The sequence below is a fragment of the Phyllobates terribilis genome, unplaced genomic scaffold (genome assembly GCF_046119375.1).
Source record: "Phyllobates terribilis strain yellow unplaced genomic scaffold, ASM4611937v1 Scaffold_11__3_contigs__length_659146591, whole genome shotgun sequence".
NCBI lineage: Eukaryota > Metazoa > Chordata > Amphibia > Anura > Dendrobatidae > Phyllobates > Phyllobates terribilis.
Genome location: NW_027362771.1, coordinates 305,702,558 through 305,728,152, shown reverse-complemented (window position 1 = coordinate 305,728,152; position 25,595 = coordinate 305,702,558). Strand labels below are relative to the sequence as shown.

The 25,595-nt window shown below is 39.8% G+C and overlaps 1 protein-coding gene across 1 annotated transcript in view; it reads right to left on the bottom strand.

Annotated features, from left to right (window-relative positions):
* Nucleotides 1–25,595, bottom strand: part of EXOC4 (exocyst complex component 4) — a 497,223-nt gene that overhangs the window by 166,946 nt on the left and 304,682 nt on the right. Inside the window, exon 11 of the mRNA XM_073652485.1 lies at nucleotides 4,601–4,820. Within this exon, the coding sequence (XP_073508586.1) occupies nucleotides 4,601–4,820 (220 nt within the window). The remainder of the gene's footprint in view (nucleotides 1–4,600; nucleotides 4,821–25,595) is intronic.

Here is a 25,595-nt window from a genome sequence, read left to right as displayed (position 1 = left end):
ATTAGGACCCCTGTTGCTATAGCAGTCTAACAGCAACCAGCAATCTCTTTGCATCAACACAACATTCTCAAGGGGTATATATATAAAAACACTAGTGCAAGGGACACTTTCATGAGGATCGGGAGGAGTGTCACACAGCAGACCCAGCTATATATATTTAGGGAGTCTCTCACCAGTCCACTGACTATGCTTCTATAGAGCTGGACACACATGCCAGTCATGACCAGGGACAAACCGACCATAACAGCAGACCACACGGCCGCTATGTGGCCTGTAAGCCAGGGGAACACGGCACTGCTCGGCATTTACCCCTGCCCCCGCCAGTTATGATGATTTATGTAGCATTCGCATCCTCAGGACGAGGATACCATTGAATAGAATGGTGGATCAGGGAGCCAAAGGCCATCATACTGAGTGTGAGTGGGGGGTGGGGGAGATCATACTGAATGGGGGGCTGGCATTGGGGGCATGATACTGAGTGGTGGGCTGAGATTTGGGGTCATCAAACTGAATGTGGGTGGGCTGTGAAGGCCATTATACTGAAGAAGGGGCTATGGGAGCATCATACTGAGCAAGGGGGCTGGCATTGGGGGCCATCATACTGAGTGGGGGATGGGCTATGGAGTCATCATAATGAATATGGGTGGGCTGTGGGGGACATCATACTGAGTGAAGGGCTGGCATTGGGGGCAATCATATTGAATGGAGGGCCAGCATTCGGGGATATTATACTGAGTGGGGGGGTTGGGATTTGGGGCCATCATACCAAGTGTAGGGTGGGCTGTGGGGGCCATCATACTGAATATAGTAGCTGGAGGAGTATCATACTGAGGATCAATCATAATGTATAGGGTGCTGAGGGGGACAAAGATACTGTGTGGTGTGGGGGGCTGTAGGGTATTATAATGAGGGGGATGATCATAATTAGTGAGAGCTGTGGAAGCATCATACTAATGGGCCATCATACTGAGGGGCTGTATGAGGGGTATCATATTAAGTGAGGACCATCACACTGAGTGGGGGCTCTGGGAGCATCATACTGAGGATCCATCATTCTGAATGAGAGATGTAGGAACATCATCCCGAGGGGATATGGGGGCAATGATATGAAGAGATGGCTATGGGGGCATCATGTTGAGAGGGTGCATTATAATCCATGTGTATGGGTTTCGGCTCTTCTGAGAGCATCAAACTGAATAGCTACTGACCCATTATATATATATATTCCATATATATATATATATGTATGTAAATATATATATATATGTGTGTAAATATATATATATATGTGTGTAAATATATATATATATGTGTGTGTATATATATATATATATATATATACACACACACACACACACACACACACACACACACACACACACACACACACACACACATACACATATATATATATATATATATATACACACACACACTTTGTGGTGTGGGGCCCTATTAAAACTTTTGCTATGGATCCCCATGAATTTTATGTCCGCCCCCTGGTCATGACACAGGCCTTGAAAAATATCTGGGAAGGACCAAAATTTTCAAGCATTTTTGATAGATGACAAATGCTGATTTTACAATAAAATACATTGCTCTTGTCTCCTTTGACTTGTTTCATTTCAACAGCTCTCTTGATGATAACCCTTAGCTTTGATCCCGACTATCTTGCAGCAAAGTGCAATCCTTAGTCTGTGACTTAAAACTTAGTGTGAAACTTACCCATATCAAGCGGATTCTCTCCAAAAAACTTCTCAAAAACGACATCATAAACTATTGAAGAGGTTTTGAAAAATGCCTTAAGCAATGTCACGTCCTTGAAGAGGAAGGACACCTCTCTAAACTAGACTTTACCCATTGCAAAGCCTGCAAAGAAAGATTCATGAAAAACTATAAACTAGTTCTCAACTCTTCAAAACCACTTAGAAAAAAAAATCTCTTCCAAAAAATCCTCAAAACAGGTGAGTTTCCTATTTGAAAACCTCATGGTTGTTGACCATCTCAAAAAACTCAGTGTGAATATAGCCTAAAAAGTGAAGGTCAGGGGGTCCCTTTTACGCCCTACTCCAGTCTAGCCTGCACCACACACACTGCGGCTTTCACTTCTCTAATAAGTCATAACAACGCACTGTAAGGATTCCCAAATTACAAAACTGCGAACAAATATAATATTCTCACACGCATTTTTTTCTGCATGAAAAATGCAGGCGATGGATAGAAAATCACAGGCTATTGCATGCTTTTTGGTGTATTTCTTATAAACTTTTTGATGCATCTTTGGTACCAAGGCATTCTGAACTCAATGTAAAACAGCAGTAAAAAAAAAAAAAAGCTGAAAGAATTGACATGCTGCGATTATGCCTGCAAAAAAGAAGTTGTGTTTTACAGTACCAGCAAAAATTATGACATTTCAAAAATCTTATGCACACGCTTGTTTTTTTTCCTAACTTAATTTGAGTACTGTAGGGCTTTCAAATAAAACTAGCTTTACTAAACATGTACTCTAGACACATCAGAAAGGCAATCTGCACCAAAAAATGAACCAAAAACGTACCATAAAAAGCTGCAAGCACCCTGCAAAATCGGAGATTTGAAAGAAGCAAAAACAGCTGCGTGTGAACATAGCCTAAGATTGCAAGAATAAAAAAAACGTACTGTGTGAATGAGATTTTAGAAATGTAAGCAAGCTCATGAGCAATGTAATTGCTACACTGCATAGCACTGAGTACAAGAAAAGAAAACGGTGTAAAAACATGTCACTGATGAGCTTGAGCGAGAGACCCTCCGTGTGGGTTCACAGTATGTGTCACAGACCTTATAAAGCATTTTCTGATAAATTATGTAAGCTGCTTTGTGTAAATAAAAAAAAAGGAAATACATTTTTATATTATGAGTAGATCAGTGGAGCAAAGGTTAAAAACAAGTGTCTTTTACAGCCAAAACTTTTCAGAGGGGAACTATTGATCACTCCTCCAGCTGACAATCTGCTCCAACATTAGTGCTTGAATGTGCAGAAATGAGAACTCACGCGGGTTTATATCGAGACATGTAAATCGATGTGTCAACCTAGGAGGAGACGTGGGTATAGTCTGTCGATCAGAGGGGAACACGGGTTACTGCCAGGGAAATGTTCTACAGTGGATTCTCCATGTTCAGTCTACTGTCTGAGCTGTCAGAGAATGCTGCTCATTTCATGGGGTGATGGAAGGGGGTAACGACACAATTCTAACGTTCGACAGAGCAAGTTTGAACCACAGTTGAGAGGAAATGTGTTAAATAATTCTGCAATTTAACGTGTGAAAAAAAAAAGAGACATCGAAATTTAAGACAGAATATCATTTGGCAAGCACAATTATGACATTACATTCTTATTCACCAGACTGGAGGATACTAACAGAATGTGATGGAGAAATACAATAAAAAAAGTAACCAATTAAGTGCAGGAGGCAGCAGAAAAATACGGTCAACAAAGCAGACCCAATCCAGACAAACGAAAAAAAATGTATTCACCCATATCTATGGGATTTCAAAGTGCCAGTGTACTCAGACCAAGCCATTCACTGAGCAGAAGGTATTCTAGTGGAGTTACTTACTTCCTATTTGGGAAAAAGAGATGAGATCTACTATATGCAATGGTTACCTGGCCAAAAGTTTATAGATATCTTTTCTATTTATTTTTGACCACTTCATTTACAAACCCTTGTTAACAGAATTCACGAGTAAAGCTATACCATACACATAGAAAATATAAGCAGCAGCGCAAATTATACTTAAAGGGGTTTCCCACGAACAAAAGTTATTTTTATTCCAAGATCTAGTGAATAAAATTAAGATCCACATTTGGATGTGTTTAAATAAAATGTTCCTGTGCTGAGATAATCTTATAAATGTGCCCCTGCTATTTACTGTGTAATGGCTGTGTCTGACCGTACAGGAACATGGTCTGATCATACCACAGCTCCTGGGCAGGGGAGGAAGCAAAGGAGTATACAGACATTACAGCAGGGGATCACAGCTGATTCTTTTTGTGAGGCAAAACATTTTTTAAAAACAGGCAGTGACATATTTTACCTCGCAGAAAGAATTAACTGTGTTCCCCTGTTGTCCTGTCCGTATAGTCTTTTGCTTCCTCCCCTGCCCAGGAGCTGTGGTATGATCAGACCATGTTCATGCACAGTCAGACACAGCCATTACACAGTACACAGCAGGGGCACATTTATAAGATTATCTCAGCACAGGGACATTTTTTTAATCACATCAATTGTGGATCTTATTTTTATTTCAAGATTTAGTGAATAAAATGATCTTTTGTTCGTGGGAAAACCCCTTTAAGGGCTTAGTAACTTTTAGCATGGCGCTTCCATGTGACACCACCCTTCTGACAGATCAAGCAATCTTTTTGCTTTATTATTGCATGTGCTGTTATTGTAAAGTGGAAAATTCTTGCAAGCATACACAGCTTAGCCACAAAGCAGTAGGACACACCAGCTCACAGGAAAAAAGGCCACCGAGTGTTACTCTACTAGCCTTCACAGGCGCTACAGGAATGGACTAGTTGATTATTAACTTTGGCAACCACTGATTCACCTTTACATACCTGTAACAGTGGCCGCTGGACACCCAAAATTTTCATAATGTCAGCACTAGCCAAAAGCTTCAAAGGATCTGACACCTTGGTGACTCCTTCGATTTCTTTGTTGATTTCTGCCAGCACTTGATTTAGGAAGATGTTCTTGATGTACATAGTAAGAAACTCTCGCAGGGGACATTGTTTTGTTGGTCCAAAACCAATGGCATGCTCGATCTCTTGAATAAACCTGAAAAGATAAAGCAAAAAGAAAAATATGGATCATTATAACTAATATATTGTGCATAAATTAAGTGATTTTTCTTAAAATGTATTTATTTATATATTTTTCTTAATACATTAGTCTTACTAATAAAAGTGAACTAATGGAAAAGACTCAACACAGTATAGAAAAGCCCACTGTGGTTTATTTTAAATAAATACTATATATATATATATAATACAGACCAGAAGTTTGGACACACCTTCTCATTTAAAGAAATTACTGTATTTTCATGACTATGAAAATTGTACATTCACACTGAAGGCATCAAAACTATGAATTAACACATGTGGAATTATATACTTAACAAAAAAGTGTGAAACAACTGAAAATATGTCTTATATTCGAGGTAGTCACCAGAAATGGTTTTCACTTCACAGGTGTGCTCTGTCAGGTTTAATAAGTGGGATTTCTTGCCTTATAAATGGGGTTGGGACCATCAGGTGTGTTGTGCAGAAGTCTGGTGGATATACAGCTGATAGTCCTACTGAATAGACTGTTAGAATTTGTATTATGGCAAGAAAAAAGCAGCTAAGTAAAGAAAAAACGAGTGGCCATCATTACTTTAAGAAATGAAGGTCAGTCAGTCCGAAAAATTGGGCAAACTTTGAAAGTGTCCCCAAGTGCAGTTGCAAAAACCATCAAGCGCTACAAAGAAACTGGCTCACATGAGGACCGCCCCAGGAAAGGAAGACCAAGAGTCACCTCTGCTTCTGAGGATAAGTTTATCCGAGTCACCAGCCTCAGAAATCGCAGGTTAACAGCAGCTCAGATTAGAGACCAGGTCAATGCCACACAGAGTTCTAGCAGCAGACACATCTCTTCAACAACTGTTAAGAGGGGACTTTGTGCAGCAGGCCTTCATGGTAAAATAGCTGCTAGGAAACCACTGCTAAGGACAGGCAACAAGCAGAAGAGACTTGTTTGGGCTAAAGAACACAAGGAATGGACATTAGACCAGTGGAAATCTGTGCTTTGGTCTGATGAGTCCAAATTTGAGATCTTTGGTTCCAACCACCGTGTCTTTGTGTGACGCAGAAAAGGTAAACGGATGGACTCTATATGCCTGGTTTCCACCGTGAAGCATGGAGGAGGAGGTGTGATGGTGTGGGGGTGCTTTGCTGGTGACACTGTTGGGGATTCATTCAAAATTGAAGGCATACTGAACCAGCATGGCTACCACAGCATCTTACAGCGGCATGCTATTCCATCCGGTTTGCGTTTAGTTGGACCATCATTTATTTTTCAACAGGACAATGACCCCAAACCCACCTCCAGGCTGTGTAAGGGCTATTTGGCCAAGAGGGAGAGTGATGGGGTGCTACACCAGATAACCTGGCCTCCACAGTCACCAGACCTGAACCCAATCAAGATGGTTTGGGGTGAGCTGGACCGCAGAGTGAAGGCAAAAGGGCCAACAAGTGCTAAGCATCTCTGGGAACTCCTTCAAGATTGTTGGAAGACCATTTCCGGTGACTACCTCTTGAAGCTCATTAAGAAAATGCCAAGAATGTGCAAAGCAGTCATCAAAGCAAAAGGTGGCTACTTTGAAGAACCTAGAATATAAGACATATTTTCAGTTGTTTCACACTTTTTTGTTAAGTATATAATTCCACATGTGTTAATTCATAGTTTTGATGCCTTCAGTGTGAATGTACAATTTTCATAGTCATGAAAATACAGAAAAATCTTTAAATGAGGTGTGTCCAAACTTTTGGTCTGTACTGTATATACTTACACATATACACACACCATATCACCATATGGACCAAAGTAAGACATTTTAACCATTGCATTCAGGTTTTTTATTCCCATTGCCACAGCAGTGAAAAATCAAGCGCATAGTCATGCAGTCTACTTCTACAATATTTGTGAAAGAATGGGTCATTCTATAGACATGAAAGTGAATGTAAAATTGTAATACAATGCCAGCATTGCAGCAAGTTAGTGTGCAAAATTTCTTCCATTCCTAAAGTGGAAGCGGTTAGGAATCACCGCCAAGAAGTGGCAGACAACGTAAAGGTATAGTGAGGTGGCTGAGTGCTGGGGCACATAATGCTTAACAATTGCCAATGTTCTACTGCCTCAGAGATCCAGACCACCTCTGGTACCTAAAATCAGCAGAAAAACGTGCACCAGGAACTTTAAGGCATGAGTGTTTATGGCCAAGTAGCAGCAAGCAAGCCTTGCATCACTAAGCACAAACATTGGATAGAGTGGTGTAAAGTACCCCACCACTGGACTCTGGAGAAGTGAAAACATGTTCCATGGAGTGACTAAACATGTTTCTCTACCTGACAGTCTGATGGACGAGTTTGGGATTGGCAAATGGCAGAAGAAAGTTAACTGCCTGACTGCATTGTGCCACCTGTAAAGGTGGAGGAGAGATAATGCCATGGGACAGTTTTTCAGGGGTCAGCTTAGACATCTTAGTTAAAGTAAAGGAAACCTTTACAACACATTTTGCACAAGTGTATGCTTTCAACTTTACGGGACTGTTTTTGGTTAGGCCTAATTCGATCCCTGCATGACTGTGCCCAGTGCACAAAGCAAAGTCCATAAAGGCATGGTTGGGCGAGTTTATTGTGGAAGAAGCTGACTGCCCACACAAAGCCCTGACCTCAACCCATAGAACACCCTTAGGTCGAACTAAAACATAGATTTACAGACGAGCCCTATTGCTGAACATGATTTAACTAATGCTCCTCTGGATGTGCAAAAATACCTACAGACAACCTCCAAAATCTTATAAAAAGTGGAAACTTTTTTTTGGGCTGCAAAAGGGGAACCAACTCCAGATTAATACATATGGATTTAAAACAGGATGACATATAAGCTCCTGAAGGTGTAATATATAGGTTTTGTCCATGTAGTATATACTATTTTGTTTGAGGAGAAATGGAAAGGGTATACCCAGCATTTCATATGGAGTATAATTTAGAAATAATTAAAGCTAATCACTTAAAATACATCAAAGGTAACTCCTAATCATTTCCAGTCTTCATGTAACAGTGATAGATGTGTTTATATCCCAAGAGCACTGAATATGTATAAATGCACCTGTACCGAGTGTCCCCAGAAACTGATCCTGGCAGCTGTGGCTTGAAGATAACTTTCATAAATTTAAGATATGTAAATGGGGGTGTCCTTTTTCAGAAACTTAATAACATTTAAACATTATCCATATTAATCTGAAGAGTTAGGTCGGCCATGAAGAAGACATCCTGTCTATTTTTTGGAAATGAAGGGTTTTGAGAATGCGGAATGTTTTGCCTTTTATAACAGTCACATGACGAATCACGACCAGGAATATAACACAGGATTCTGGAGCCTTTTGTTTCCTCATGTAGAATAAAAAAATAACAGACAAACTTGACTCAGAAGTGTGCAAAATGTAGTGACATCCTCAAAACCTGCTCTGCACATTGAGTAAAGGTAGATTAAATTCTGCGCTAGGGCACATAATGGGTTAAAATCATAAAATAGTCATCTATTGCTTGCAAGCACCGCTGCCCTGGTGTTCCCAGCCTTTCTGCAGTGATAACATCACTCACATCCTTGAACAACCACTGCAGTCAATCACTGGCCTCAGCAGTAATGCTTTTATGTCCATCACATAACCGCAAAGGTAGTGGTCAAGTAAAAAATTACCATGATGTCATTACTGCTGGATTGGGCGGTTGAAAAGGTAAGACGTTTTACTACTTTAATACATATTGGGTTTTTTTTAACCTAAACAACCCATTTGATCACTAGATTAATAAGATCACTTGGTAGTAAAATTCAGGATCAAACAAATCTCCCTGTCCACAAATGGATATTCCATTGTTTAGAAAATCAACTTTGAATCTTTATGTAATTGAACCTTCACATGCACCAAGGGGGTCAATTGTTGGCAAGTGCATCAATCCTCGATATTATTGCCCCCTGGCATGATTTACCTCTTTCCATAGGCACTGAACATATATCAAACAAACCCCATAGGGGTGGAAGAAGCTCTCCGCTACTGGGCACCTGCAGCCTTATTTATGAAAAGAATCAAAGTTGATTTTCTCAGAAATTAAGAATCTATTTGGGACCAGGATGGCATGTTTTAACTTATTTTTTACGACCATATCCAGCAATTTAATTAAAGTAGTGACCCTAAAGCTGTGTTCCCAAGCACTCAAGGGAACGTAGCCGAAAGGTCTTGACAAGTTCCATTTAAAACAAAAAGTTTAAAAAAAACATATCATGACAAAAGAGGAGAAAAACTGGCATATATAACAGTTCTATATCTTTCATGGCGCGGTTCTCAGGGTTCTATATGGAAATTCTGAAATTAATGGAGGTTTTGTGTTTTTTTTTTAATTACCCGTTATGTTTGTAAAATCACCACCAGCAATGTATAAGAATCATTGACCAGGTGACATATGATTATTGTATACATTTCTAGGTGGTTGTGAGATAGCTGGGAGGTGGTTTTCTGAGTATTTAGGATGAATTATACGTTTGATGATTGTTGGCGCACACTGGGTTGCGGCTGGTAATAGCTTTCCTTGAGTGAAATCCCCGCTGTTTGTGCATGAATGCAGAAATCCACAGCAGACACCCAGCTTCTTGCCTTGCTACCTCAGCGCTCTGCTTCTCAGCAGCTGCCTTTATTATCCCCATTTACAAGTTATATCTCCCTATGGTCTTTCCCTGCATTAAAGAGAAAAGGTTTCGCAGCGCCACATACAGAATAAAGTCTGTGACAAGACACTCTAGAATCCATTCCCGAAAAGTCATAACAGACTTACAAAAATGGTTTTATTTTTTTTACAGCTTTTAATGTAGTAATATAGACCAGAAAAAAATAAGAGCCTAACAAAGAAAAAAAGAGGAAAAAAGAAAAATGTGAGTGTGGAAGGCCCATCACTCGTAGCCAGTGATTGGATCCCACTGCCATGTGTGGATTATGACATGCCAACTTAAAGAGAATTGCTGGCATTTAGTAGGATATTTTAAAATTCAGGATCTATTTATTTTAAGGCCACGGCCCCACTATGAGTATTTGGTCAGTATTTGGTCAGTATTTTTTCTCAGGAGTGGGAGCCAAAACCAGGAGTGGGTGATAAATGCAGAATTGGTGACTTGTTTCTATTATACCTTTTCTCTGATTGTTCCTCACCTGGTTTTGACTCCCACTCCTGAGAAAAAATACTGACCGAATACTGACCAAATACTGATAGTGGGGCCGTGGCCTAAGCCATATGCTATTACTTGAGAGTTTCCCGATGGAATGGCAAAACACTAATATATGTCTGAACTTCTCATCGGTTGTACATGACAAGGAACACTGTCAAGGCACAAAGTTCAAGTAAGTTGCAAACACAGCATTAAATTAAAAAAAAAAAAAGTCTTTATTTAATGCCAAAAAACGTGGTTTTAACCAACCATAACCCGAGACATCTAGCAATGTTTAAAGATCTCACAGATACATATATGCATACTAATAATGCAGATAATAAAGAGGGGGGAGGAATAGCCATAGGATAAAATCCATTCAAGTCTGCAACTAACAGAAATAATTGGAGGCACAAAACGCTTTTTCTAAAAGTGGGAACAGAATACAGATTTCGAATTTCAACTTGTTAACATGTATTTTAAAACTTTTTTTGTTCCATTCTACATATAACCAACATATTTTTATTTTGCTACAATGAATTTTCCCTTTTCCGGGATGTAGAAATACTTTATATTTTCATCTGAAATTTCGTTCTCCACTTTGTGGTCTTCATGTCCATGCAGAGCACTGGTAGATCATGAAGTTCGGGTGGGCCAAGTATTACTTAGTTGCTTTCAATTCCCATGTAAGCAACACACGCTTCTGGGAGCGTGGACTTCATTATTATCAGATTAGTTATGCTACAGTTGCCTGCGCTTCTGCGGCTTATTTCAATCAGACAATAACGGTATAATAACTGGCTTTGTGTCTGTCAATCCAATTACTTCCTACTTTGTATGTGCCGACATTCTATTAAAACTCACAGACACATGTCAGGCTTTATTATTACCATCCGATTGTATAATTAACTTCTACACAGGAAATGCTTATCAATGAAATGAAAGTTTGCCACCTCCTGGTACAGCAAAGAAAATTAAAATAAAAAATAAAGTGAAAAAAAAAAAAGATATAAACAAAGATAAATAGAAGTAATTGCACGGGAAAAGCAACAATGCTCATTAAACCTCTTCATTTATCACATGCTGGAAGGCTTGACATTTGTATGTTGAGTAAAAATATATCATAGAGATTGTCTTGTCACCTAATTCAGAGACCCGAGCAACAATTAAAAAGCAATCAACCTCTAAAATAATAATCAGCATTTAGAATAATGAATTTTTTTTTGGCAAAGTAGCCCAAAGAAAATTCAATAGTATTTGCTCCAATACTACTTTTTTTTTAAAGAGTAATCATCATTTTAATTTTTATTTCATAAATCAATTAGTACACATGTAAGAAACTTTGTAATAATTCTTATCAGAGAAATCTGCTTCTTTTTCCATATGGACCAATCTTTTCATTCTCAAAATTTTCAATTTACAGGTACAATCTATGTTCAGTGAAGACTGATTTTTCCATTACTGAGATAGAAGATAGCAGTTACTATAGATAAGATTCTAGGTTGATATGAGCAGGAGGGAGGAGCTATGCTGGTAACCCCCTCCCCTTTCCTCTCTCCCCTCTATATAAGAGATGGCAGTTGATACTGAAAATTCTATGCAGAGGGGAAAGAAGAAAAGGGAGGAGTGAGCAGCAGAACTTCTCCCTCCTGCTCATATCAACCTAGAATCTTATCTATAGTAACTGCTATCTTCTATCTCAGTAATGGAAAAATCAGTCTTCAATCAATACTGATTGTACCCGAGAATTGAGAATTTTGAGAATGAATGATCAGTTCTGGCAGAGAAAGAAACAGATTTCTATGATAGGGTATTACAAAGTTGCCCATTTTATGTGAACATTTGATTGATGAAATAAAAATTAAAAAGAAGGTTACTCTTTAAATCTTCGAAAATATTTGGTCAATAATACCCATACCTTTATGGTGGTAAATTAAAAAATTATATTCAGTGAAATGAACAGGGTTTTGGGTATAAATTGGTCAAAATAATATATTTTAAGAATATGAATGTTTAAATAGTAGCTTGTGTTGTAGATTCAAGTGCAGGTTCAGCTTTCCACGTGAATTGCAGGATAAATCTAGATAAAATCTACAAATGATAGTGTGTCATTCAATAAGTTAGACCATTCAAGGGATTGCCCACTACTAGGACAACTCTTTCTCAATCCCTATGTTTCCTATGTTTCTCCCCAGCAAAATAATAACACATATAATCACCTCCAGTTCCAACAGTGTCGGCACTAGCTCTAGAGTAACATTGTTATGTTACACGATCCCTGCGGCCAATCAGCGCTGGCTTCACTCTCCTTTCCTACAGACGTAAATGACGCCTGGAAGAAGAGAGAGATGCGGCTGCCCTTCCATTTCCACTGGATGTCTTAATTTGTTCAAAGGAGGAGAGAGTGAAGCCAAATCTGATTGGCCGCAGAGAGTGCGTGACAATGTCACGCCAGCCCTGGGAGAGCTAGTGCCGACCTCACTGGAACAGCACCGGCACCAGAGGTGAGTATAAGTGTTATTATTTTACTGGGGGAAAACAGGGATTGAGAAGGGGTTGTCCAAGTAGTGCACAATCCCTTTAACATTAGACCAGTGGATGTTTAACTCCCAGTAGCCCTACTGAGCATTGTAGGCCATCAATATCAAAGTCCCAGAAAATATTACACAACAGACTATAATCCATTCTTCTGATCTGCCACCTTCTAAAATCAAAATACACTTTAGGTCAGTTTCTAGTTATTTCTAGCAATAATACAGGCACATACAATGAAGGGTTTACAGTTTTGTATTAATAATTAGAGGAAAAAAATAATAATAGGTGATTAGTTGTAGAATTACATTGGAAAGTTGATGTTCTTCATGCACCCTAAAGTCCATGTTGCATCTAGAGATTTGTAGCTGGTCATACCCGAGAGCACTTTTGCTCTGTTCCCTCAGTGTAAGCAGTCTGTAGTAATAATTTATCAGAGCAGTCTCAGGGAAGACTGACCCTCCATTTATCAATAGTGCACTTAGTGTGACAGTGTGTGCAAGCCCAACAACCTTAAAATACTAATTAAAGTTAATGTATTCAGTTTATATGGTGCCGATTTCCTTCTCTTTCACTTATTGTGGTTGTTTAGTTAGTAGCAAACCCATATTAATTTATAAGAAATAGTAATAACAGCTAGAAGGGAATTGTATGCCAAACGAGGGAAGGGGGAACAAGTTTAGCTATGATATAACTTATGATAGAGTTGTAACATTAATAAATGATTATTATTATTAATGCCACTGCATACTGTATGATGCATATGAATAAGTAATCTGTCTCTCAATGAAACAATATACACAACTACATCATGATTAATTGCTCAAGGTCAATTTAGCAAACTAAAGACGACCTGTAATTAGCTTTGCAATATATGCTTATAAAGAAGATGCCGTTGCTTGTGACTGAAGAGGCAAGGGCAGCAATGGTCTTAAAAATACAGAAGAATTAAATGCATGAGATTTTTGTATTGCTCTCAAAAAACAAGTCTGAAATGTTATGGAAAGAAAGAATACATCACATTCAGATTTCTATGCTATTTAGGGTCTATGAATAATAGGGTGACATTTATTACGAGTATGTAAATGGAGGCTATAAGTGGTTGTCACTCAACATCTGATGCATACAGTACAGACCAAAAGTTTGGACACACCTTCTCATTTAAAGATTTTTCTGTGTTTTCATGACCATGAAAATTGTACATTCACACTGAAGGCATCAAAACTATGAATTAAGACATGTGGAATTATATACTTAACAAAAAAGTGTGAAACAACTGAAAATATGTCTTATATTCTAGGTTCTTCAAAGTAGCCACCTTTTGCTTTGATGACTGCTTTGTACACTCTTGGCATTCTCTTGATGAGCTTCAAGAGGTAGTCACCGGAAATGGTTTTCACTTCACAGTTGTGCCCTGTCAGGTTTAATAAGTGGGATTTCTTGCCTTATAAATGGGGTTGGGACCATCAGTTGTGTTGTGCAGAAGTCAGGTGGATAACAGCTGATAGTCCTACTGAATAGACTGTTAGAATTTGTATTATGGCAAGAAAAAAGCAGCTAAGTAAAGAAAAACGAGTGGCCATCATTACTTTAAGAAATGAAGGTCAGTCAGTGCGAAAAATTGTTCTGTTGAAAAATAAGTGATCGTCCAACTAAACGTAAACCAGATGGAATATCATGCCGCTGCAAGATGCTGTGGTAGCCATGCTGGTTCAGTATGCCTTCAATTTTGAATAAATCCCCAACAGTGTCACCAGCAAAGCACCCCCACATCATCACACCTCCTCCTCCATGCTTCACGGTGGGAACCAGGCATGTAGAGTCCATCCATTCACCTTTTCTGCGCCGCACAAAGACACAGTGGTTGGAACCAAAGATCTCAAATTTGGACTCATCAGACCAAAGCACAGATTTCCACTGGTCTAATGTCCATTCCTTGTGCTCTTTAGCCAAAACAAGTCTCTTCTGCTTGTTGCCTGTCCTTAGCAGTGGTTTCCTAGCAGCTATTTTACCATGAAGGCCTGCTGCACAAAGTCTCCTCTTAACAGTTGTTGAAGAAATGTGTCTGCTGCTAGAACTCTGTGTGGCATTGACCTGGTCTCTAATCTGAGCTGCTGTTAAGCTGCGATTTCTGAGGCTGGTGACTCGGATAAACTTATCCTCAGAAGCAGAGGTGACTCTTGGTCTTCCTTTCCTGGGGCGGTCCTCATGTGAGCCAGTTTCTTTGTAGCGCTTGATGGTTTTTGCAACAGCACTTGGGGACACTTTCAAAGTTTTCCCAATTTTTCGCACTGACTGACCTTCATTTCTTAAAGTAATGATGGCCACTCGTTCTTCTTTACTTAGAATTTGTATTATGGCAAGAAAAAAGCAGCTAACAGTCTATTCAGTAGGACTATCAGCTGTGTATCCATCAGACTTCTGCACAACACAACTGATGGTCCCAACCCCATTTATAAGGCAAGAAATCCAACTTATTAAACCTGACAGGGCACAACTGTGAAGTGAAAACCATTTCCGGTGACTACCTCTTGAAGCTCATCAAGAGAATGCCAAGAGTGTGCAAAGTAGTCATCAAAGCAAAAGGTGGCTACTTTGAAGAACCTAGAATATAAGACATATTTTCAGTTGTTTCACACTTTTTTGTTAAGTATATAATTCCACATGTGTTAATTCATAGCTTTGATGCCTTCAGTGTGAATGTGCAATTTTCATAAAATGTCATGAAAATACAGAAAAATCTTTAAATGAGGTGTGTCCAAACTTTTGGTCTGTACTGTATGTAAAATAAAACGTAAAACAGGAATTTATTAGCACTCACAATAATGGTGTTTGAGTGTGGATATGTCCTAATCTCAGAGGCATGCCAACGAGTAAGGGTATAAAGTAGTGCAACAAATTAAAACTTTGCCCTGACACACTTTTTTTTATAGTACGAAAAATATTAACTTGAATTTTTAAGTAGGTTCCACCTTCCTATACCTTCATATCTGCAATCCCCATGGACCAGGGCTGTGGAGTCGGTAAGCCAAACCTCCGACTCCTCAATTTCCATGACATCGACTCCACGACTCAGACTCCCCTCATACATGGCTCATGTTTAAAGGGAACCTGTCACGTCCTAGTTGCTATGTATACTGCCTCCATTCAGGGCCGGCTCCAGGTTTTTGTGGGCCCTGGGCAAAAGAGTCTTAGTGGGCCCCTTTAACACACACCACGATTCATTATGCACAAATAGCGCAGAGAAATATATATATACAGTACAATGCCGAAGATTTCACTTCTTACATTACATGAGTGATATCTATTGTAAATTCCACAATAGCTCAGAAACCGGCAAATTCTCTCAACGCACAGTGCAGACCGGACAGTATAGTCCTCCATACAGTATTATGGGCCCCATATATTGCTCCATGCAGAATACTGATCCCCATATAACGCTCCATACAGGATACTGGTCCCCATATAACGCTCCATACAGGATACTGGCCCCCATATAACGCTCCATACAGGATACTGGTCCCCATATAATGCTCCATACAGGATACTGGCCCCCATATAACGCTCCATAGAGCATACTGGCCCCCATATAATGCTCCATAGAGGATACTGGCCCCCACATAATGCCCCATGCAGGATGTCACCCCCCCTTATAATGCCCCATGCAGGATGTCACTTGTTCCCCCTCACCATATACTCACCTCACTTCTCACCTGCTGCCGCTGCTCCGGACTCCTCACCCTCGCCGGCGTCTTCCCGCTCTGCGCTGCCTGTGACGGCTCAGGAGAGAGCGCGGTGAAAAGACGTCACCGTGCCCTCTGACCTGAGACATCACAGTGCAGCAGCCGCGGAAGTGACCGGAGCTGCTGCGGAGGCACAGGGAGAGGTAAGTATTGTGCCGGGGCCCTGAGCAAGCGTGGGGAACGGGAACTGACACCGGAACCGCACCGCTCACGGGTCCCATAGCGTGCAGGGGGAGCCCGACGATGAGTGGGCCCCCCCGCCTGCTCAGGGCCCCGGCACTTGCCCGCTGCTGACGCCAGCCCCGCCTCCATTGCTTTGTTAGTCATGTAATGTGCATCACTAACAAGATTTTTTCATTAAAATCGGTGGTAGCATAATGATTTTATAACATTATATACACTTTGTCCTACCTGCTGTATTCAGTCATAGGGGTGTGATTCTCTCATTCAGTCATGGGCAGCACTGCATTCACTCACTGCTGGCACCGCGCATATATTATACTGCTCCTGGCAAGGTTGTGTCTAGATTGGAGTTGATTTTTTGTGGCCCTCACTCCAGCAACTACGATCTAGTCTCCTCAGCAGTGAAGCGTCCAGATTGGAGGTGATTTTTTTGTGGTCCTCAATTTAGCCTCTCCGATCTAAACACTAAAGAGTGAGGGCCACAAAAAATCAACTCCAATCTAGACACAACCTTGGTAGGAGCAGTATTCAAATACATGGGCGGCGCCAGCAGTGAGTGAATGCAGTGCTGCCCATGACTGAATGAGAGAATCACACCCCTATGACTGAATACATCAGGTAGGACAAAGCGTATATAATGTTATAAAATCATTATACTACCACCGATTTTAATAAAAAAAAAGCTCGTTAGTGATGCACATTGCATCACTAACAAAACAATGGGGGCAGTTTAGATAAACTTAAAGGGAACCTTTCACGTCCTATGTGATAAATTTACTGCAGTAAAATGGTAAGATCAGGCATTTAATCATTATGATACAATAATCAAGCTATTTAGAAAGAACATAAGATATATTTATGAGCTAAGAGGAAAAACTAACTAAAACATCAAGCATATAGAGACAACATATACTGGACTATTGATTTATGCACAGTTTATTGAAAGTTTAGATCTGCTTTAAGAAGTACTTACCTTAATCCTGCTTTTCTGTTCACTCCAGCAGTTCTGAGATGAGTGCAGGCATTCCTTCCCTGTGTGTTTGTTTTTTTTCCCCTTATCTGTAGAGGAGGAGCTTCACTACTTATCATGTACATAAACTGCAGCACAGATTCATCTCAGCTAAAAGTCTAGACCCTTAAATAGGAATAGGACAGACATTTATAGGACATTTCATAAATTTCCCAAATACTTATGAAAAAATATTCCCCACAAACTGCATTGAACTACTGTACCCAATTTATTATATATTTTAGGAGTCGGTCCATTATATACAGACTCCACGACTCTGACTCAACAGACCTGCCATGGACAAAGCAGGGAGGAAGAGAAGCAGCTACTCTGACAACATGAGATCAGCAGAAGACGCAGAATTGCTGGAAGGGGATGTCAGTGACCGCTCTCAGCCTGCAGAGATCAGTGTTGGGCAGAACAGGCAGGTAGTTAGCAACTGTTAGTTCTTAGGCACATAGTAAAAAAATAAAAAAGTCCCAGATAACCCTTTTAACAATTTGAAAGGAATACTGATGATGAGGTTGATGAAAACCAGGATAAATACTTGAAGTGTGATCTGCACAATGCCTGGATGGAAGAATAAATTGATAATTATGTGACCATCAGTAGATATCCACCGCTGTCATCATTTCACACTATTACAACCTTTGTGATATGGTACAATCTAAGTTCAGCAGCAATCTATTATTTATGGCACAACTCTAGAGCTGTTGCTCTCACCTCATTAAAGAGTATAGTCATTAAAAATGTGTCTTTCAGTTGCCAAGTGAAATCTCGCTTTGTGTTGATCATGCGGTTTTATCATCAACGATGCATGATCTAGCAAAACATTGATATTTGGACTGCGCCTACAATTTTGTGAGTTGTGCAGGATGGAATTATGTGGATGGATTCATTTGCTTTTCTTTCTTAATCTGTTCTTTTAAATCCCTTAACACGGTAATGGTATTTTCTTGATATAAAGATGCCAAAAAATAATGTTAACATTTTTATCAGAAGAGAGGAGAAAGGAACATGAAATGAGGCTTTATGCACGACGTGTGATTAAAAGCTTACACTAAAAGGGCCACAGAAATAGCATAACATCCATGGACTTTCATATACATTTGGCTTTGACAGAGCAGTCAAAGTATCAGGACTTAATCAGGGACTGTGTTAGGGAATTAATGCTGAGCAATTATATTATAGCCTGGGGAGATAGTAGCACAAACCGCTTATACACACAGGAAAATATCTACAGAGATGTCATTTCATGATTAAACCATTAGTTCACTCTGAATTGCAGGACCTTCATTTTATTTTACAGGAAACTATCCTATAAATTCTCATCATCCTGATCTGAGGCAGCCTCAAATTATAAAGTCACGAGAAAAATTAAGTACACCTTCTTTGAATTCTATGGTTTTATCAGTAAAAAATAATTAAAAAACAGCACCATATGGTCCTTTGAAAGTCTTAGGAAAACTTGGTAAATACAACCTCAAATGAACAACACATGACTAATAAAATGATATCATTATTTATTTAATAAAAACTAATGCAAAAGCAATGTGAGAAGAATTAATACACCCCATGAATCAATAGCTTGTAAAATTACCCCCGCCTCCATCGTGCTAACAGTTGGTAGGAGGTGGTTGTGCAGATACGCAGTTTCTGGTTTTTTGACAAACGTGGCATAGAGCAACATGAACAAACATCTCCACTTTGGCTTTGCGTGTCCCAAGGATATTGTTGTTCCTGAAGTCTTGTGCTTGGTTCACATACTACTTTGCAAACTTTAGCCATGTGGTTATATATTATTTTTAGAATGGAGAAGCTTTCTCCTTGCAACTTTTCCAAACAAGCCATACTTTTTCACTCTTTTTCGAATTCTATTGTGATGAACTTGAACATTTATCATGCTGAGGCCTTTAGAGTCTGAACTAGAGCTCTTAGATTTTTTGCAATCTGAGCATTGCATGGTCTGGCTTTAGTCTGTGTGCCCACGATGCGTTTTTTAAGCGTTTCCGCAGCAGCAAAAACGCAGCAGAATGGCTTAAAAAACGCATGGTAGAAGGCCTGCCATGTTCCCCAATAGTAATCTGCATGTGCTATGCACATGCTGCGGAAATTTCCGCTGCGGGTTATCATTGCGGAAAAAAACGCAGCACTACCAATTATTTTGCGGAAGCGCTGCGTTTTCACCGCCATTCACTTGCATTGGAACGCATGTAAACCGCTTCACTGGATCTGTACATGCGGATTACATGCGTTTCAATGTGCGGATGGTACCCGGGTGTGGAGGACAGGAGACTCTCCTCCGGACCCGGGTACCATAGAACCTGTAAAAAAAAGAATAAAATAAAAAATAAATATTATACTTACCTTCTGATGGCCCGCGGTGTGCTTGTCTTCGCTTGCCAGCAGCTCACGGTGGACAGAAGGACCTGCGCTGACGTCATTTAGTCATGTGATGGCAGGTCCTTCAGTGTAGTGTACGGTGAGCTGTCGGCAAGCCAGGACGGAGCGAAGCAAGACTCCAGGGGCCATCGGAAGGTAAGTATAGATATTAATCCATGCCGTTTGCATGGATTTATATAGTGTGACCAAGTTGTCAATCACTTTCCAAGTGATGCTAAAATCGCTTGGAAAGCGCTTGTCAACCCACATGCGGAAATGCATGTGAAGAACGCTTCACATCCGCATGTCCCTGGCAGGAAAAACGCATGTACAATCCGCATGCATTTTTTCTGCCAGGGAGATGCAGAAACTCTCAGGAAAAAATCCGGAGCATTTCCGCATCGTGGGCACATAGCCTTAGGGTGAAATTGTTGGGACATCCATTCCTGGGAAGATATTCAACTGTCTTGAATGTTTTCTACTTGTAAATAATTTTTCTCACTTAGAACCTTAAATTGTTTGGAAATTACTTTATAACCTTTCTCAAATTGATGGGCAGCAACAATTGCTTTCCTAATATCTTTGCTGATCTCTTTCATCCTTGACATTTTGTTAAAAACACTAGAATTCCCCCAGACCTGTAAATTTCAGAAACTTATTGTTTTATATAGGTGATCACAATTACTAATTAAAGGGAACCTGTCATCTGAAAAAAACACTATTAACCAGCAAACATGGGATTAATCTGCAGGTTAATAGCGTTACTATCCTGCCCGGTGCCTGCATGCAGCCAAATGAAGTGGGGAGAAAGTGAACTTTATTCTCCAAGCCAGCATTCGGTTTCAGTCATGGAGGCAGGGGCGCTGCTGATTAAGTCACTGCTCTGAAAATACAGAGCAGCCGCTGTAACCGCGCCCCCGTCCCTGACTGACACTCCCTCTGCATTGGGGCTCAGCTGTCAGTCTGGGCCGGGGGCGCAGTTACAGCGGCCTTTCTGTATTCTCAGAGTGGTGACTGAACAAGCGCCGCCACCATCTCCATGAAACCGAATGCAGGTGAGGAGAATAAAGTTCATTATATCCCTGCAGCATTTGGTTGCGTGCAGGCGTCGAGCAAGTTAGTAACGCGATTATCCGCATATCTACAGGTTAATAGCGTTATTTCTGGTGACTGGTTCCCTTTAACAGATAATCCCCGGCATTTGATTTGAAGCACCCGGTTGCTACTTACCAACTTAATTCCTATGCAAGCAGTAAGGGAGAACTTCATTTTTCACACACACTGCTTCATTTTAGCCTAGTTTTGTAAAAATGTTGATTGTCCTGTGTTCTTGTTCATTTGCGGTTGCATTATCTAATTTTAAAACCTACTAAGGATGAGATTGTTTTATGATTATGTCCTGATTGTAAAACCATACGATTCAAAAAAGGTTTACTTAATTTTTCATATGACTATAGAAGTTGAAACTGCTACTTAAGGATGACAATTTAGAGGATCAAGACCTTTAAAATAAAATATAGGTCCTAAAGTTCAGTGAGAAAATAAGTGGATAACTCTTAAAATATATTTCTGGAGAGATTTTCATTTGTGCTGGAAAACCAACTTTCGCGTCCTTTTGTCCACTATACCATACAATGAACCTCCTAATATTTTGAAAGAATGCACCATTATTAAACTTACTAGTATGTGGGTTTAAGAGAGGGGGCTTCATCGAAAACTAAAAACAAAAACAATCTAAATCTATCTTGACCAACATGAAAACATTAATTACCTTTTAGATGCGTGTTTAGGTTCAAAATGATGCTTTAATTCAATAACATATTATTTCATCATTTCAACCATATACATAACTAGATATAGTTTGCAGTTAAAGGGTACCTGTCACATTCAGAAACACTTTTTACCTACAGAATTGTGGTAATCTTCAGGTAAATTGTGTTTATATCCTGTGTAGTGCGCTTACTGGAGCAGAGGCTACAGGAAGAAAATGAAGTTATATTCTCCCTGCAGCTGCTTGCTTCCAATCAATGGGGCTATGCAGGAAGCTATAATAGTCACCACTCACTGCATAGTGTGCACAGCTGTAGTCCCCTGCACGTTCACGGACAGCCTGCTTTACACATATATGATGGAGAGCAGGCAGTCAATCAAAGTGCCGGGGAGTAATAAAGCAAGCTCACTTTATACTGTTACAGTTCCCTGCACAGCACTGAAGACTCTAAGAGGGCAGCTGCAAGGAGAATAAATCGGAAATACAAAATTAAAACTTTGGAGTGGCCTAGCCAAAGTCCTGACCTTAATCCGATTGAGAAGCTGTGGCATGACCTTAAAAAGGCGGTTCATGATCGGAAACCCTCCATTGTGGATTTATTACAACAATTTTGCTGAGATGAGTGGGTCAAAATTCCTCCAGAGCGTTGTAAAAGACTGCATTATAAAAGACTCATTGCCAGTTACTGCAAACGCTTGACTGCAGTTGTTGCTGATAAGGGTGGCCCAACCAGTTATTAGGTTTAGCGGGCAATCACTTTTTTACACAGGGCTCTGTAGGTTTCTTTTTCCCTTAATAAAGACCTTCATTTATAAAACTGCATTTTGTGTTTACTTGTGTTATCTTTGTCAAATACTTACATTTCTTTTATGATCTGAAATATTTAAGTTTGAAACACATGCAAAAGAATAAGAAATCAGGAAGGGGGCAAACACTTTCACACCACTGTATTTTATTAAAGAAAAATGCCTCTTTCTCCACTTAATAGATTTCTCTTATATGACTTCACTGTTCAAATCTTTCTTCAGAGAAGAAAGATTTTCAGCTCACTGCGGAGTCAGAGAACAGTTGATGTTCATAGAAGTGTATGGAGACGGGAGTGGGAGGAGAAGGGGGATGAGGAATGAGCTTAAGATACTAGAAAAGAGATATAGAGAAAACTGCTCTAAAAGTGAATGATACAGATCATAAATCATATAACAGTCAGAAATAGTGCTAATCCCCATGTACACACAAACGATAGCTTGCCCTAAAGTTATCTGAAACTACAGTAACACTTTAAACCTCTACTCTTTTTATGCTCAAATGGGGGCTGCCACACTCAATGACTGAGGCTCTCCTTAGCATGCTCTATAGTATGCTGCCCATAATCAAACTGCATTTTCAATGTGACAGGTTCCCTTTAAAGGGGTACTCCCATCAAAGATTTAGATCACACGCTTGCGCTTCTGTTATTACTCCCATAAAAATGACTAGAGGGAGCAGTGTAGAAGCAAGCTCACCTTTCTACTCATTACCTGTCTGAACGTGGGAAGGTGAGGGAACCTTGTACTTTATGAAATCAGTTTTGGGAAGTCCCTAATCCTGTTTGATAATTACTGTGTCGGAGTGCACAAAGCAATGGAACATATATACATGGTTTGACAGCCTGGAGTGGGGAAACTAGGGTCGTCAGCACAGAGCCTTAACACCCAACTTAAGAAATTTGAACACCGCTTGAGAGCCAGATCTTCTCATCCAACATCAGTGGATCGGCTCATAAATGGTCTTTCAGCTTAAATGAGTACATCTTTCAACAGTCTCCAAAATATTGTGGAAAGCTTTGCTAAAAGAGTGGATGCTGTACTGTAAAAGCAAAACACAGGGCTCAACTCCATATTAACTCCCATGGTTTAACAATGGGATGCTCATACAGGTGTCCACATAATAAAGAGGCAGAAATGGTTTACCTGTAAAATCTTGAAGAGCAAATCAACACAAACTTTACGCAACCTTTACAGTTTCATCTCATTGTATATTAATAATGTAACACTTGATTAATCATCAGCACTATAATTTGCTTCAAGTGTACAGTATAACATAAAAAAAGACATACAAAGGAAAGAATGTGTGTGCTAACAGAACAAAGGCTATCATTTAAAGGCTGTGCTTGAAAGCCCAAGTACAAAAGAACAAGCATTTCAACGGCTTCAGTAGTTGTGGTTTGTGTTACCTCAATTTGTCAATGAAACAAAGAACTAAGCAGGAAGAAAATAAGAAAAGATGTGATGGTTATAGATTGTATACAGAAGGCAGCACACGAGTCTGGGTGGCAACTTTTTTTCTAATAAGATGCCTTCTGAGGCAATGGCTTCTTGTGGCATTCACATCTCATCGTATGAAGGACAGAATACATTCTTATCGTTCCACCTTCTCCTCTTCCTCTCTGAAGAGACAATTTGCATATTTAATTTGCCAGAGGAGCATGCATGGCGTATAAGTCTCCTCACTCTGACATGCCAGGCTTGGCTTGTCACTCTCCACAAGGAGAAACGTTACCCCTTAGACCCCCTTCTTCCTAAAATAACATAACCAAGTTTATGCCGACAACAAGTGTTATTTTTCATTTCCACACTACATTACTCTCTTATAGAAGTCAGCATAGTCTAGATTTTATAAAATCATTGTTTTATCAGCATGAGATTATCACTAGAGGAATTCTTTGCCTACTACAAGGTAGTCCAACCTCACCACAGATTGTCAGCTTTCTGAGTATGCCTAGTGTACACAGAAAGCTGTCAATCAGTGGTATGGGTGGGGTTATACAGAGCTCAGTATTCAGAGAACTGCTAGATCTGCAGCAGATGAAACAGTTTTGATTAAAAACTGTAGCATCAAGTAAAGTGATACATCACTGGAATCAGGTATCTGCTCTCAGATGGGGAAGCAAAAACCTGGTGAAATATTTCCTTTAAGTGATTATGTACTGTAAACTCCGTTTTCGCATGTGCAGTACCCTGGAATTAAGGTGAGCTTTAAAATATATGCTTTAAAATATATGACAATAAAATAAAAAAGCCCCGATTAGAATTTTGGCTACAATACAATAAAAGTTTATTTTTGTTACAAATTTTCAACTATTTCTATTATTATAGTAGTCACAGGCCGATTTACACAATCCAATAATTTGCAAATGGTGTTCAAACATCAACCTTTGTAAATAACCTGCCAAACTGTCGAAAAATGGGCAAAATGCTTGTTTGTCAAGTAATTGGATTGATCATAGAGGCTATGTAATCAATGTCATTAAAAACAATTTGGTCCGGGCAAACAGGGAATGGGCTGTCGACAACATGACTGCTGCATGGAGATAGAACAATAATATTAACGAATGTTCAGTCCTCATATAGTTTATAGTACAAATCCTAAGTGAACAGGTTAACAAACACCACTTGATTTCAATACAGTCCATCGACACTCGTTTATGTGGAGAAGGTGAGCGCATAATGTTTATTTTTTTACCATTCTTTTTAACTATTAATTTGGTCACAGTATATAAATCCATGCCGGTTGCATGGATTTATATAGTGTGACCAAGTTGTCAAGCACTTTCCAAGTGATGCTAAAATCGCTTGACAACCCGCATGCGGAAATGCATGTGAAGAACGCTTCACATCCGCATGTCCCTGGCAGGAAAAACGCATGTACAATCCGCATGTACAATCCGCATGTACAATCCGCATGTACAATCCACATGCGTTTTTTCTGCCAGGGAGATGCAGAAACGCTCAGGAAAAATCCGGAGCATTTCTGCATCGTGGGCACATAGCCTTAAAGTAAGTTTACGAGAGCCTTGTTCTGAGTCTCGGAGACTTACATTGAGAAGTGACTGGCTGGTCACAAACGTAGTCATTTGGTCCAGAAGAGGGTTAAAGCGGTGCTGGAAATTGCGGAAGATGGCAACTGGTAAGTATTTTAGTACACACAAGGAACAT